General features: G+C 40.2%; 2 protein-coding genes across 2 annotated transcripts; both read left to right on the top strand.

Moving 5' to 3' along the window:
* The first annotated feature begins 1,462 nt into the window (after positions 1-1,462).
* Positions 1,463-8,263, top strand: LOC110091543 (olfactory receptor 5A1-like). Its single transcript, XM_078378084.1, has one exon. The coding sequence runs from the start codon at positions 1,818-1,820 to the stop codon at positions 2,739-2,741; it is 924 nt and encodes a 307-aa protein (XP_078234210.1). The 5' UTR covers positions 1,463-1,817; the 3' UTR covers positions 2,742-8,263.
* Positions 8,264-9,072: 809 nt separating this feature from the next.
* LOC140708011 (olfactory receptor 1E16-like) lies at positions 9,073-13,915 on the top strand. The gene is made up of 2 exons (XM_078378226.1): positions 9,073-9,085; positions 11,040-13,915. The coding sequence occupies exons 1-2, from the start codon at positions 9,073-9,075 to the stop codon at positions 11,978-11,980; spliced, it is 954 nt and encodes a 317-aa protein (XP_078234352.1). The 3' UTR covers positions 11,981-13,915.
* Positions 13,916-15,486: the final 1,571 nt, after the last annotated feature.

Here is a 15,486-nt window from a genome sequence, read left to right as displayed (position 1 = left end):
CATAATAAATGAAAATGGAATAAAGAAAATTCGATTCCACATCATTACCACACTAGAGAAGAGTTCTTCAGTTATGCCCTCCTTCTAACTCTATTAATCTCCCACTTGTGGAGGGAAATGGGTGTGAAGAGGAGAGCCCCCCGCCCCCCAGCATCCTTGGTCATTCTCCAAACATATTGTCTTTTTCAACTTTGAAGTATGGAGACCCAGACATCTGAGCATTCAGCCTGGAGACAGGCGTTGCATCACAGCCTCTCCCATTTTGAAGAGACCCTTGTCCAGCAGGCCGAGGCAAAGAGTAAGTCACAAAAGCAGCAAAATCAGGGAGCTGGACAGGGGACAGATTGGATTTGTCTTCAGTGTGGAAGGGGGTGTCACTCTCGAATTGGCCTCCTCAGCCACACTAGACTCTGTTCAAATACCTCTATTCAGAGCATGTTACCATAGTCTCTCGAGACTGAAGGATGCCTATGGTATATCACTTACAGCAGGTCAGTCAGAATCTAGAGCCTTTGTTTGTTTCAGCTGCTGGCATGCTCCATCCTTGATATTTACAATTTTATCAATGATCTTGCAGGATAGACAAATCAAGGTCTTTACTAAGACAAAAGCATATTCACTTTCACAGTCCTGAGTATTTGTTTCTCTTTTCCAACTTCAAATTGTACTGCATGTATGTGGGCTTTAATGGAAATTAGCTCAGATTCTGCCCCTGCCCCCTGCTGGAGACTGAGAGTGGTGTGTTTTACCATGTGATGTCCCCAGAAATACTAATGTACTCAATACAGTAGCTTTCACAGTGGCCGCTATGTTAGTCTGTGCAAGCATGCCAACATGAAACACACAACAAAACAAAAGTTAAAAAAAAAAGATGTTGTGGCACTTTAGAGACTAATTGCTATATTTGAACATAAGATTTCATGGAACATGGTCCACCTCTTCACACATATCAGTTAGAAACTGCTACATGGCAAAACATTCATGTAAGGCTTTAAAGTATAGTGGTATTAGGTTTCATTTTATGCCCAGTAATGATTTATGGCCCTTGTTTGAAATTCAGTTCGTTTGAAGAATGGTTCTGTAAAACAGCAACCTGCTTATATGAAACAATACAGTAACAACATGTGGTAATGTAGAGAATGGCAGGCCTTACCATTTTGCCTTGTTCTGAAAAGACGGCTCTTGTCATTGTGAAGGCAAATGACAATATGTAACAACATACTAATTACATATTTGTGAAGGCTTTCACGGCCAGGATCTAATGGTTGTTGTGGGTTTTTCAAGCTCTTTGGCCGTGTTCTGAAGGTTGTTCTTCCTAACGTTTCGCCAGTCTCTGTGGCTGGCATCTTCAGAGGACAGCACTCTGTACTCTGGTACAGAGTACCAAGTGTAATTATACTAATTACACTTGATAATGTCTGAATAAAGTTGACTGACATTTAATTAATTGATATGATTGACTGGCATGTGTATAAATGCAGTTTCGCTCTTGATTCTTGTGTAGTTTTTCTTGTCAGAACAGCAACTTGCATATCTTCTGAAGAGCATTCTGATAGACTTGAGACAGTAATCTATTGAGATTTCTGATATTTGATTTATGTCCCTTAATTTTTTAGTGTAGAGATTGTACTGACATCTTTTTCAGTCAATATGCACTGGATAGTCTCCATTTTCACTAAATATGTATTTCTAACTAAATAACTGATAAAATTTTACATTTTTTACTATTTAACTAATATTAAAAGTTTCATTGTGCTACATTAAATTTCATATGTTAACATACATCACTTCTTTTTACAGATCTTCATTATCTTCTCATGGAAAATCGAACCACGCTGACAGAATTTATTTTTTTGGGACTTTCGAATAATCCACAATTACAGATTCTTCTCATTCTTATATTTTTAACAATATATGCCACAACAATTTTTGGAAACTCTCTGATCATTTTTGTAGTCAAGACTGAATTGACTCTTCACACCCCCATGTTCTTCTTTCTTAGTCACCTTGCCCTCATTGACATCTGCTACTCCTCCACCATTGTACCAAAGATGCTGGAAACATTTGTGGCCAAAAAGAAATCCATTTCCCTGATGGGATGCATCACACAGATTTTTTTCTTTTCCCATTTATCTTGTACTGACATTTTTCTGCTTTCGGCAATGGCATATGACAGATATGTTGCTATATGCGATCCACTCCATTATCCGGTCATTATAACAAAGACAGTGTGCTGGCAACTGGTGGGTGGATCCTGGCTAATGGGCTTCCTGGAAGCAATGCTCAATGGATTGCCTTTAGTAGGTTTGAACTTCTGTGGACACAATGTAATCATCCACTACACCTGTGAACTTCCTGCAGTTCTGAGTTTGTCATGTAGTGACACTTCCATCAATTATAAGCTGATACTTGCCTCTTGTTTTCTCTTTGGTTTTACCTCCTTCTTCTTAATACTGGTTTCTTATATTTATATTATTTCCTCCATCCTCAAGATTCAGTCCACAAAAGGCAGGATCAAAGCCTTTTCCACCTGTAGCTCTCACCTTATTGTTGTTTGCTTGTTTTATCTTTCAGCTTTTTCTAGATACTTGCAGCCACATTCTAAATCTTTCACAGACCTTGACAAAGTGAGCTCTATCCAGTACTTAATTTTAACTCCTATGTTAAACCCAATCATATATAGTTTGAAAAACAGAGAATTGAAAGTTATTCTGTGGAAAAGGTTTGGAATGTATAAGTAATGCTGCAAAGCTACTTAATTATATCCAAATATATGATTCAAAATATGTAAGCAGTATGGGGTGTGTCATGACAATAGCCGAGAAATGCATTTTGATATATTCTTATAGAGAATAATGAGTATATTAAAAGGTGGCAATTTATCTGAGAGCCTCGTGGCTCAGTGGTTAAACTGCTGTACTGCAGCCAAAACTGTGCTCACGACCTGGGGTTCAATCCCAGGTAGCGGCTCAAGGTTGACTCAGCCTTCTATCCTTCCGAGGTCAGTAAAATGAGTAACCAGCTTGCTGTGGGGACAATGTGTAGCCTGCATAATTAAATTGTAAACCGCCCAGAGAGTGCTTGAAGCGCTATGGGGCGGTATATAAGCAGCACACTTTGTTTTATTGATAGTGGAGGAAACCAATAGTGAAAAATGTACACCTGGGTTCTGATTAGGAGAAGAGAGGAGTCCTTTCTGTTGAGTGCTCCCAGGTGCTGAATATTCTGCTCTTCTTCCACAAGCAAGCAAATCCATTGTATTCATTTTGTTTCCATTGTTCCCTTTAGCAACCGGAGTTCTTCTCTTGTTTTTGAATGCTTTTTATTTGCTTTGAATGTTTGTAACTACAAATTGTGCATTTGTAGTTAAAAACATTCCAATAGGTGTTTTAGTATTGTAATTTAAAATACTCTTTTAAAAAGGGAGACATTAACTGATAAATAAATAAATAAATTTGGTGGGTTGGCTGTAGGGTTATTAATTGGTAGGACCAGTAGAGGTTAAAAAATAAAATATCAATATTAATAAATAAATATAAATATAATACGATAAAATAAATAAAGGGTGGGACTGGCATAAGGCAGTTGAACTTGGAGGTGAAAGAGGCCTAGTATCTTAATAAGTAAAATTTATAAATAATTTGTAAATAATACATTATAAATAATTTATAAATTATAAACTGCTAAATAAATATGCTCATAGAGGTAGATGCTGGGCATTTTAAGGGTTGTGGATTTGGCGTGCCTGGCATTCTCCATGGGATCACGAAGAGTCGGACATGACTTAACGACTAAACAACAACAACAAAAAAGATTTGGTCTTAATTTGAAACTGGGTACCTGGTTTGGGGATCCAAAAATATCAAGGCAATAAAAAAGGGGAAAACAGCCTGGAAAATGCAGGGCACCTGTATGCACACTTCAAGCAGATTCTTCCTCTGAAGGTGAGGAATGGCTTGACTATAGGGCCATCTTGACTAAACAGAGTGCTCTTGAATGGGATGGGGTGCTTGCTAGAGAGGCAGCTTGTGCAGTCACACCAAGTAGGTCTACCAGGGACTCTAAGGCTCAAAGGATGACAGAGTTAAGACATTAATGTTATCATGCATAGCTGTTTTAGAGAGTTACTGCTTAGGTTTTCTGGAGTGTCTTCTGCAGTGGCTTCATCTGTTGTTGAAGACTGCCACACCTTCAGCTTCACTGATGAGCCCTGAGCAACCTCCTCAGAGGGCAGCCAGTAAACAGAACAAGGTGGCAACCATAGGGGAGCCCCAGAAGTGATGGAGTCAAGGCAGGTGGCAATTGCAGGTATATTAGTGGAGGGCATTCCTCAGGGTCAGAGGGAGCCAGGGGTGTTGCTATGGTGGTGGCTAGTTCCACTCCAGGTGAATCAGCACACACACCAGGGGCAACACAGGAGGGGATGTGACCCTGGGGGACTGTGAGTCCACCTGCACCTAATCAGACATCAAATTCTCAATGACCAGCTGATTTTGTGAGAAGCACATCAATGGGGAAAACACCTGGACTGGCTTCAAAGCCTTGAATGGCACCTTACCCTAACTGGTCTTTGCCTAGCCATTCCCTGGGATTTATGGATGGGATCAGACACCAGTCACTACCTCCCATCCATGATACAGAGTGCAACTCTGTTTTGTGTAAGGCCATCCCTTGTGGGATAAGTCCCTGCACTTGGGGACCACCTACTATTGGCTACAGTGGATAAAATTTGAGGGCGAAAATATGTAGATGATTTTTAGCTTTAAAATAGTGAATTAGAGGAGAAGGAAGAGAGCAAAGAGAGAGATAGAGAGAAGGGGAAGTTTAGGAAGAAGCAGCCTAATAGAACCTTAGCAAATTGACATCTTGGCTATTTCATCCATGCAGGAACTATAGTAAAGGTGCAACCTTTCCATGTCTTTTTGTTTATTCAGTACATGGATCTGACATACAGGGCATACATAGATTTCCCTGGGCATGTGTGGCTTATCTACAATGAGGGGTTCCATAAGAGAGCATGTTGAGACTTGGGATGTGAGAGACAGCTCCGAAAAAAAGTCAGTCTTCAACCCTGACAGCAAAGAGACTCATGGAGACAGTAGGTTCCTTCACCAGCAGTCTGTTTACAGACTATGTACAATAGAACTATGCACATTAGTTAACAGAAACATTAATACACTTTCAGCAAATGAACAGACAGCACTTCATGCAGCAACTCTCCAACACAACACAACACACGTCACCATAGAGTGTAGCACCTATATAGTTTGAGCAATCAATCACTGGACACATCACCTGATGACTTCTATCAGACATTATCTCATGTCCAATACACATTTCATGTGTCACCCCATGGATTGCATCAGCTCTGTGGCTGGACACCTGTTTTGAGATGGATGCCTGTTAGGAAACATTGGTTCATGATATTGTTATTTAGTCGTTTAGTCATGTCCGTCTTTTCGTGACCCCATGGACCAGAGCACACCAGCCCCCCCCCGTTCGCCACTGCCTCCCAGAGTTGCCAAATTCATGTTAGTAGCATTGATGACACTGTACAACCATCTCATCCTCTGTCGTCCACTTCTCCTCCTGCCTTCACACTTTCACAACATCAGGGTCTTTTCCAGGGAGTCTTCTCATGAGATAGCCATGAGACTGGAGCCTTAGCTTCAGGATTTCTCCTTCCAGTAAGCACTTGGGGTTGATTTCCTTTAAAATGGATAGGTTTGTTCCCTTGCAGGATAAATTCCATATTGTGGGTCATAATATCCTGACAGAGTGCCAATTCATCCCAACATGAATTGGGATGAGCATCACCCCAGGTTATGGTCGCAGTTGATGTCCCAATTTGGGAAACTGTTTTGACAATGATCACTTGATCCAGAGGGCTGCTACATCCAACATTCCATGCACACTGGCAGGCCAGGTGGTTTATCCCCACTTGATTTGCTGGGAATTTAATGCAAGAGGGTCTTGAAACTGCAAACGATCCAAATCTAAAAACCAGTGCTCCATTTGTAGAGCACCACATGAGGCAAATAGGAATTCAGGGGCAGCCAAGAAGGCATTGCCTGGGCCAGCCAATGCTGGAAAAGGGCCCCAATCCAATTAAGATAGCAATACTGGAGGAGTGGCATAGGCTTTATCCAGACATGGAAACAGCAAGATATTTGCTGGATGGATTAAAGTTTTGTTTTAGGATCCCTGTGTTGGGGGAAAGAGTTGCGACCACGTCCAAAAAATTAAAATTGGTCAAGGGGATGGAGGATGTGGTATGGACAAAGATCAACAAGGAAGTTTTGGAAGTAAGGATGGTTGGTCCATTGATGGAGCCACTGGTGCCAAATTTGAGGGTCTCACCACTAGGAGTGCTTCCCAAGAAAGCATCCAGTGAATAATTTGTCTATGTTTTATTACTTGATTTTATATTTGGAAGCCGCCTAGAGTGGTCCGGTGGGCCAGATAGGCGGGGTATAAAATAAATAAATAAATAAATAAATAAATAAATAAATAAATAAATGAGTAAGTAAGTAAGTAAGTAAGTAAGTAAACAAACAAACAAACAAACAAACAAACAAACAAACAAACAAACAATGTCTGATACACCAGCTGGGGACTCAGTTAACAACAGGATCCCTCAGGAAGTATTTTCAGTGCAGTACACGTCATTTGCTGAAGCTGTCTGCGTAGTTCGTGCCTATGGGTTTTGATCTGACAAAATGTGACATTAAATTGGCATTTTGCTTGCTACCAGTGCACCCCATGGATTTTGAGTTACTGAGTTTTGTTTTTGATGACATCTATTACATGGACACAGCCTTGCCTATGGGGTGCTCCATCCTTGTGCAGCATTTGAGCATTTCAATTCCATTTTGGAATGGACATTCAAGCGTACAGTTGGAATTCCCCATGTGGTGCACTATTTAGATGACTATCTTTTTTGTGGGAGACAGAATCTTCTGTTAATTCATCATCAACCACAAAAGACATTGTAAATCCATCTGTTTAAACATGTGAAGAATGGCATCATGGAATATGACAATATTTGAAACAGTGGACTATGCACTTTTCTGAAAATAAGCATTGTGTAGTAATTGGACCTGAATTAAGGACACCTGGGTTCAAATCCTTTTCTGACCATGAAACTCTCTGGATGATCTTGGTCTTATACAGCCTCCTGTTCTCACAGGGTTGTTCTCTGGATAAAGAAAGAAGAAAGGCATCATTGACATCTTGAAATCATTACAGCTACTGTGTCATATAAAAAGAACAAATAAATAAAGGAATAATTATGTAAACGTTAATGAATGCAAGGAAATATTTAATGTAAAAATTAATTCTTTTAACTCCATAGCCTAATTTAAGTATCACAAGTTTGCCCATGATCTGACCACAGTAAAATAAAAAGAGGTTCTCCCTACTCTGTTCACCATCTCTGGATTAAGATGAAAATGGAAATTTTAGTGCAATTAGCATCTGAAATTAAGATGATGACTCAAGAACAATCCTTTTGTTGCTATGGCAGTTATGAACTGTGAAGCTTCCCAAGACAAGGCAACCATGGCATGAATATTTTATCTGAGAACCAAAAATATAATCATACACTTATGAACATACAGTCTTGAAGATCTCAGACCAAATGTAACTGAACACCTGCAGGCAGTGAAAATGTTTTCCACTGAAGTGTTTATACACCAATATAGATAGATAGCCCAGAGAAAGGGAGGGGAGGCAAGCCAATTTGACAACACCACTTCCTGGTTATCAAACCGGTTTTATATCAAGTGAGACACCAAGTTCCCTCAGTGAAAAAACATATCCTTTACATCTCACACGAGGTCGTCATATTACATATATTGTGTGCTTATCAATGGGTTCACATACAAGAGTAGAGAATAAATATGTATGTACAGTATGGATCTGTTCCTTTTTGTTTGTTTTCAGCTTGCATCTATGCATAACGAGAGTACTAACTGTGTGTGTCATGATGCGTATGGTTCTGCATTTACTACAGTATTTCCCAAAGACTCTACTGTCCACAAGTCTCAGAGACACAGAGGCCAACCAGTGCAGATGCTGTGTCATATTTCTCTGATATTAATTAATTAATTAATTAATTAATTAATTCATTCATTCATTCATTCATTCATTCGATTTATATACCACCCATCTAGAATGTGTCTACTCTGGGTGGTTTACATATAATAAAAAATAAACTAAGATAAAATCCAGATTAATCCAAGATGGGAAAGGAAAAAAGAAAGAGGGGAAAAAGAAGAGGAAGAAGAAGAAAAAGAAGAAAAAGGGAGATAAACTAGGTAATGGTTGTAGGGAAGGCCTGACTGTATAGCCATGTCTTCAAGTTATTCTTCAAGTAGTCTTGAAGGCCCTCAGTGAGGGAGCCAGGCGGATCTCAACAGGTAAGTTGTTCCAAAGCCAAGGGGCCACTGCCAAGAAGTCCTGATTTCTGTTTTTTTCCCACCGGGACTCTCTTGCTACAGGAATTCAGACTCTAGACCTTCAGGATCCCTGGAAACATTTTGCTATAGATCTCAACTTTCTTACCCCAGAGACCTCAAAACAAAGACACTGGGTTCAGACTGAATGGTCACAGGTGGGGCAAGGAGAGAGAGAAGATCCAGAAAACTCTTTATACTCAAATACCCTCACACGGGAGTAAGTGGTGGGCAGAGTTAAACATTGAACAAAGGCAATAAAATTATCCCTGTGGGGAGAATGTATACTGAAGTCTTTCCCTTTTCTTTCTTGTTTCTCACTTTGTTTGTACTAATGTAGATGGAAAATGTTAATTGCTTTGATCACAGTTGAAATCTCTTGAGAACTGAGATTGTGCAGATAATTTTCATGGGATGGCTTACAGGGCATACAGTATGTCTAGTCACAATATAATAAGTTTGTTGGAGAGGTTCTTCTTCAGTCCTCTAGCCAGACTTTTAGAAGAGGACTGTAAGAGATCACCAGGCACTTGCTTATGTATCTCCATTGAAAGTTGGTCTATCAGAAGGAAAGGAGAAAATTTAAGTTCTTCAGAGTGAATATATTGAAGACAGCATGAAGAATATAGGTATGTCTCATTTTTAATAATGTAAAATATTGTTTATATGAATGATGAATGCAAATATTTTAAAAAAGCCAAGGTATATTTATTTTCCTGCTAGTTACACAGCAGAAGGATTACAGTTTGGACAGGTGCGGATTTTGTTCCCATTCCTGAAAAAAAATCATCCAGAACTCAGTACTACTGTGCATATTTGCATCAAGATTTTACATGCTTACTTCTAGCCGCTTGATGACCAATATGCATCAATCATATATTAACAATTGTCCCTGTCACCTCTGTGTTGAATGGGCTTTAAATGTCTGAACACTCTTCCTAGTTATCATTCTAGTTTTTATCAGTTATTATTTATTTGAGGTTGGAAAGTGTTGGGTTTCGTTATACCCACTCTTTCTCTCCTTCCAAACAGTTGTGCCATGACTGCAGCTTCCTTGCCTAGGCAACCTGTTTCCAGATCTAGATGCTACCCATGCAGTTCTTGTACTTCTGACATGGATCCTAGGCAAATATATAAACACATTCCATCTATGATACAGCTTGGAGAGGGCATGAATTAAAAAATGAATGACCAAATTCATTTAAAAATTGCTAATTCATCAATTTGTATTCATACAAATCAATGCCCCTGATAATACGAATCAACACATTTTTGTGATTTTTGATTTATTAATTTCTTTGGCAATAAAACAGCCCACCCAAGCACCTATGGACAACAGAATTGCAGGCAAGATTTCTTTTAGGCTCCTATACAATCTCTCCATGATTGGTGAAGATTGGCTTACATATGTCTGAGTTATACACGGACAAAGATGTTTCTCCCCAGGTCCCTAGAGACACCAAAATAACAGAAATGCTTCTACTTGGGTTTCACCAAGACACCATATAGGGGGCACATACAATCAGATCAAGATTGTTGTAATTACATCATTGCATCGGATGTACCTCATAGGCATAGTATTGCAAAATCTTGCAACAGGTCATTCAATGCTTTGTTCTTTTCAGTAACTGGCACCCTCCATCCCCGCACTTCCACCAGATCACAAGACTTTGATAATTTTAGCTATGGTCTTCCAGCAGGAGTGACAAATCAAGGATATTTCTGAGACAAAGGCCATACTCTCTTTCAGTGTCCTGAGCATTTCTCTCTTTTCCAACTTCTAATAATGTTATGTCAATGCCAGCTTCAATGCAAATAAAATGTTCTTCTGCTCTTCCTCTTTCATGGTGACTGTGATTGGTTTCTGCCACGGTTTTGTGTTCTCAGAAATTTACAAATGCTGTTATTGAATTTGATCTTAAACATTATTTCAGAGACTCAAAATTCCTAGTCATGAGTAAAGTAACATACCTATTCTCATGACATGCCCAAGCCAATGTAGTCGTTGCTGTTTCTGTAATGTATACATGCTAAAAATTCCAGCTCATTCTAGGACTACTCTATTTGGAACTTTGTCCTGCCAGGTGATACTAAAAATGCATCAGAGATAATGCATATGGAAGGTGTTCAGCTTCCTCTCCTGCTGTGCATGAGGGATCCAGGACTCACTGCAGTGCTGGAGTATGTTCAGGACACAGGCTCTATAGACTCAGATCTTGGCGCAGTATATGCCGTCAGCTTCTTATTGAGCCATATTCTCTTTGTGACTCTAGAGAACATGGTAGCTGCTTTGCCAGTGTTTTTATCCAGCTCGACATCTAGGGAGAGAGTGTCAGGGATCATTGAGCTGAGGTACACAAAGTCATGAACAACCTCCAATTCTTGTGTGGAGATGGTAATAGAGGGAGGTGAGTCCATGCCCTGGCCCATGACTTGTCTTTTCTTCAGGCTGATTATTAATCCAAAGTCTTGGCAGGTCTTGCTAAAACAATTCATGAGTTGTTGGAGGGTTTCAGTAATATTAAAAGTCTGATTATTTTACATTTAATTTCATCTTTCAAACTATTTCTCTTCCTTTTACAGACGTTCATTGCAACAACACAGAAAATCATACCAATCTTACAGAATTTATTCTCTTGGGACTTTCAAGTGACTCCGAAGTACAGATTCTTCTCTTCTTTCTGTTCCTAATAATATATGCCACAACAGTGATAGGAAACTCTGTCATCATTTTCATTATCAAGACAGAAATGAGCCTACAGACCCCCATGTTCTTCTTTCTCAGCCATCTTGCCATTGTTGACATTTCTTACTCCTCCGTCACTGTCCCAAAGCTGCTGGAAACCCTAATATCCATGAAAAAATCAATTTCCCTGGTGGGATGCATGACACAGATTTTCTTCTTTATCTATTTTGCCTGTGCTGATATTTTTCTGCTTTTAACCATGGCATATGACAGATATGTTGCTATATGCGACCCACTCCATTATTCAATTATAATGACAAAACCCGTATGCTGGAAACTGGTAGCCGGATCTTGGGTCATTGCTTTCCTTGATGCAGCACTCAATACAATGCCTTTCATAGGTTTGAAATTCTGTGGGAACAATCTAATCAGTCACTACACCTGTGAGTTTTCCGCAGTACTGAGCTTGTCTTGCAGTGACACTTCTATTAATTTCAAGTTCTTGTTAGTCTCTTGTTTTCTCTTTGGTTTCACCTCCTTCTTCCTCACCCTGGTCTCGTACATTTATATTATTTCCTCCATCCTGAAGATTCAGTCCACAAAAGACAGGATCAAAGCCTTTTCCACCTGTAGCTCTCACCTTATTGTTGTTTGCTTGTTTTATCTTTCGGCTTTTTCTAGATACTTGCAGCCACATTCTAAATCTTTCACAGACCTTGACAAAGTCAGCTCTATCCAGTACTTAATTTTAACTCCTATGTTAAACCCAATCATATATAGTCTGAAAAACAGAGAATTGAAAATTATTCTGTGGAAAAGGTTTGGAAAGCATAAGTAATGCTGCAAAGCTACTGTACTTCATTATATTCAAATATATGATTCAAGGTATGTAAGCAGTTTGGGGTGTATCATGACAATAGCTGAGAAATGCATTTTGACATATTCTTTTAGAGAATAATCTAATTATATAAAAGGGTGGTAATTTATTGATAGTGGAGGATACCAACAGTGAAAAATTTACACCTCTCATCAACTGGGAACAACACTGTTAGGGGGTTCTGGTTAGGAGAAGAGAGGAGGCGTTCCTGTTGAGTGCTCCCGGGTGCTGAATATTCTGCTCTTCTTCCACAAGCATGCAAATCCATTGTATTCATTTGGTTTCCATTGTTCCCTTTAGCAACTGGAGTTCTTCTCTTGTTTTTGAATGCTTTTTATTTGCTTTGAATGTTTGTAACTACAAATTATGCATTTGTTTTGGCATCATTGGATTAGAGGTGTTTTCGTATTGTAATTTAAAATACTCTTTTAAAAAGGGAGACATTAACTGATAGATAAATAAACAAATAAACAAATAAAAAGAATGAAAGAATGAAAGAAAAAGAATGAAAGAGAGAAAGAAAGAATGGGGAGAGAGGGAGAGAAAGGGAGAAGGAGCAAGTGAGTGAGTGAGAAACAGCCTTTTGGTGGGTTGGCTGTAGGGTTATTAATTGGTAGGACTAGTAGAGGAGAAAGAAAGAAAGAAAGAAAGAAAGAAAGAAAGAAAGAAAGAAAGAAAGAAAGAAAGAAAGAAAGAAAGAAAGAAAGAAAGAAAGAAAGAAAGGGTGGGACTGGCATAAACCAGTTGAACTTGGAGGTGAAAGAGGCCTACTATATGTCAAGGAAAATTACAGGTCTCAGCAAAATGGAGTATATAAATGAGAAGCCATAATGAACAGATGTGTTAAAACTGAGTCATGATGACTCAGCAGGGCTGATGCAACTCATGGATGATTCAACCTGTAATCTGATTGGTTCTGCATATGTATATGTGTGTGAGTTGTACACACAATGTATCCTTCCTGCTTGAGATGACTGCTACACGTTATGCTATCAGACTGCTGTAAATACCCTGTAAATACACGTTGGTGGAGGAAATGCTGCTGGAGTGTGCGTGAGTTATTTCTGGACTGCCTGGACTGCGGATTACTATGCTAAATCGTGATTTGAGCTAAAAGAACGCTAATACTATATGAATAAGGAAAATTTATAATTATAAACTGCTAAATAAATAAGATCACAGAGGTAGATGCTGGGCATTTTAAGGGTGGTAAATTTGGCGTGCCTGGCGTGCTCTGGTCCATGGGGTCACGAAGAGTCAGAGGTGACTTAACAACTAAACAACAACAACAACAACAACAAAGACTTGGTCTTATTTGAAACTGGGTACCTGGTTTGTGGGTCCAAAAAAGATCAAGACAATAAAAAAGGGGCAAACAGCCAGCGAAATGCATGGCACCTGTATGCACACTTCCCGCAAATTCTTCCTCTGAAGGTGAGGAATGGCTTGATTATAGGGCCATCTTGACTAAACAGAGTGCTCTTGAATGGGATGGGGTGCTTGCTAGAGAGGCAGCTTGTGCAGTCACACCCAGTAGGTCTAGCAGGGACTCTAAGGCTCAAAGGATGACAGAGTTAAGACATTAATGTTATCATGCATTGCTATTTTAGAGAGTTACTGCTTAGGTTTTCTGGAGTGTCTTCTGCAGTGGCTTCATCTGTTGTTGAAGAGTGCCACACCTTCAGCTTCACTGATGAGCCCTGTGCAACCTCCTCAGAGGGCAGCCAGTAAACAGAACAAGGTGGAAAGCATCGGGGAGCCCCAGAAGTGATGGAGTCAAGGCAGGTGGCAATTGCAGGTGCAGTAGTTGAGGGCATTCCGCAGGGTCAGAGGCAGCCAGCAATGGTGGCTAGTTCCACTCCAGGTGAATCAGCACACACACCAGGGGCAACACAAGAGGGGATGTGACCCTGGGGGGGGATCAGTCCACCTGAATCGAATCAGATATCAAATTCTCAATGACCAGCGGATTTTGTGAGAAGGACAACAATGGGGAAAACACCTGGACTGGCTTCAAAGCCTTGAATGGCACCTTACCCTAACTGGTCTTTGCCTAGCTATTCCCCGGGGATTTAAGGATGGGATCAGATGCTAGTCTCTACCTCCTATCCAAGACACAGGGTACAATTCTGTTTCCCGTAGGGCCCTCCCTTATGGGAATCAGTCTCTGCACTCGGGGACCACCTACTATTGACTACAGTGGATAAAATTTTAGTGGTAAGAATACTTAGATGTTTTTGAGTTTTTAAATAGTGAATTAGAGGAGAAGGAAGGAGACAAAGAGGGAAAAAGAGAGAAGGAGAAATTTAGGAAGAAGCAGCCTGAGAAAGGCTGGGCAAATTGGTTTCCTGGCTATTTCATCCATGCAGGAACTATAGTAAAGGCACAACCTTTGCATGTCTTTTTGTTGATTCAGTACATGGATCTGATACACAGGGCATACATAGATTTCCCTGGGCATTTGTGGCTTCTCTACAATGAGGGGTTCCGTATGAGAGCATGTCGAGACTTGGGATGTCTTCTTCCAGACATTACCTCATGCCCAATACACATTTCATGTATCACCCCATGGACTACATCAGCTCTCATTAGTTTTCAGATGGATGCCCATTAGGAAAATTTCGTTCATGTGCTACAGGTTAAATTCCATATTGTGGGTCATAATATCCTGACAGAGTGGCAGTTCATCCCAACATGCATTGGGATGAGCATCACCCCAGATTATGGTTGCAGTTTATGTCCCGATATGGGAGACTGTTTTGACTACAGTCACTTGATCCAGAGGGCTTCTACATCCAACATTCCCCGCACATTGGCGGGCCAGGTGGTTTAACCCTGATTGATCTGCTGGGATTTTAATGCAAGAGGGTCTTGCAGTTGCAAGCCATGCAAATTTAAAAACCAGTGCTCCATTTATAGAGCACCACACAGGGCAAATAGGGATTCAGGGGGAGCAAAGAAGGCACTTCCTGGTCCAGCTAATGCTGGAAAAGGGCCCCAGTCCAATTAAGATAGCAGTACTAGAGGAATGACTTAGGCTTTATCCAGACAAGGAAGCAGCAAGATAATTGCTGGATGGATTGAAGTTTGTTTTAGGATCCCTGTACTGGGGGAAAGAGTTGCCACCACGTCCCAAAAAATAATAAAATCGGTCAAGGGGATGGAGGATGTGGTACAGGCAAGAATCAACAAGGAGGTTTGAGAAGGAAGGATGGTTGGTCCATTTATGGAGCCACTGGTGCCAAATTAGATGGTTTCACCACTAAGAGTGGTAACCAACAAGGCATCCAGTGAGTAACGGCTGATTTACAATCTATCTTACCAAGCCGGGGACACAGTTCACAACAGAATCCCTTAGGAACTATTCTCAGTGCAGTACACGTCATTTCATGAAGCTGTTTACATAGCCTGTGGGTTTAGTGCTGAACTGACAAAATGCGACATTAAATTGGCATTTTGCTTGCTAC

This window comes from Pogona vitticeps, chromosome 6 (genome assembly GCF_051106095.1).
Source record: "Pogona vitticeps strain Pit_001003342236 chromosome 6, PviZW2.1, whole genome shotgun sequence".
In the NCBI taxonomy this organism is placed as follows: Eukaryota; Metazoa; Chordata; class Lepidosauria; order Squamata; family Agamidae; genus Pogona; species Pogona vitticeps.
The sequence above is the reverse complement of the archived record's forward strand: the minus strand, read 5'-3'. Positions and strand labels throughout refer to the sequence as shown.

Bases quoted from the DNA above. Each gene is read 5' to 3' on its own strand.
- LOC110091543 (XM_078378084.1), top strand. From the start codon at position 1,818: ATGGAAAATCGAACCACGCTGACAGAATTTATTTTTTTGGGACTTTCG.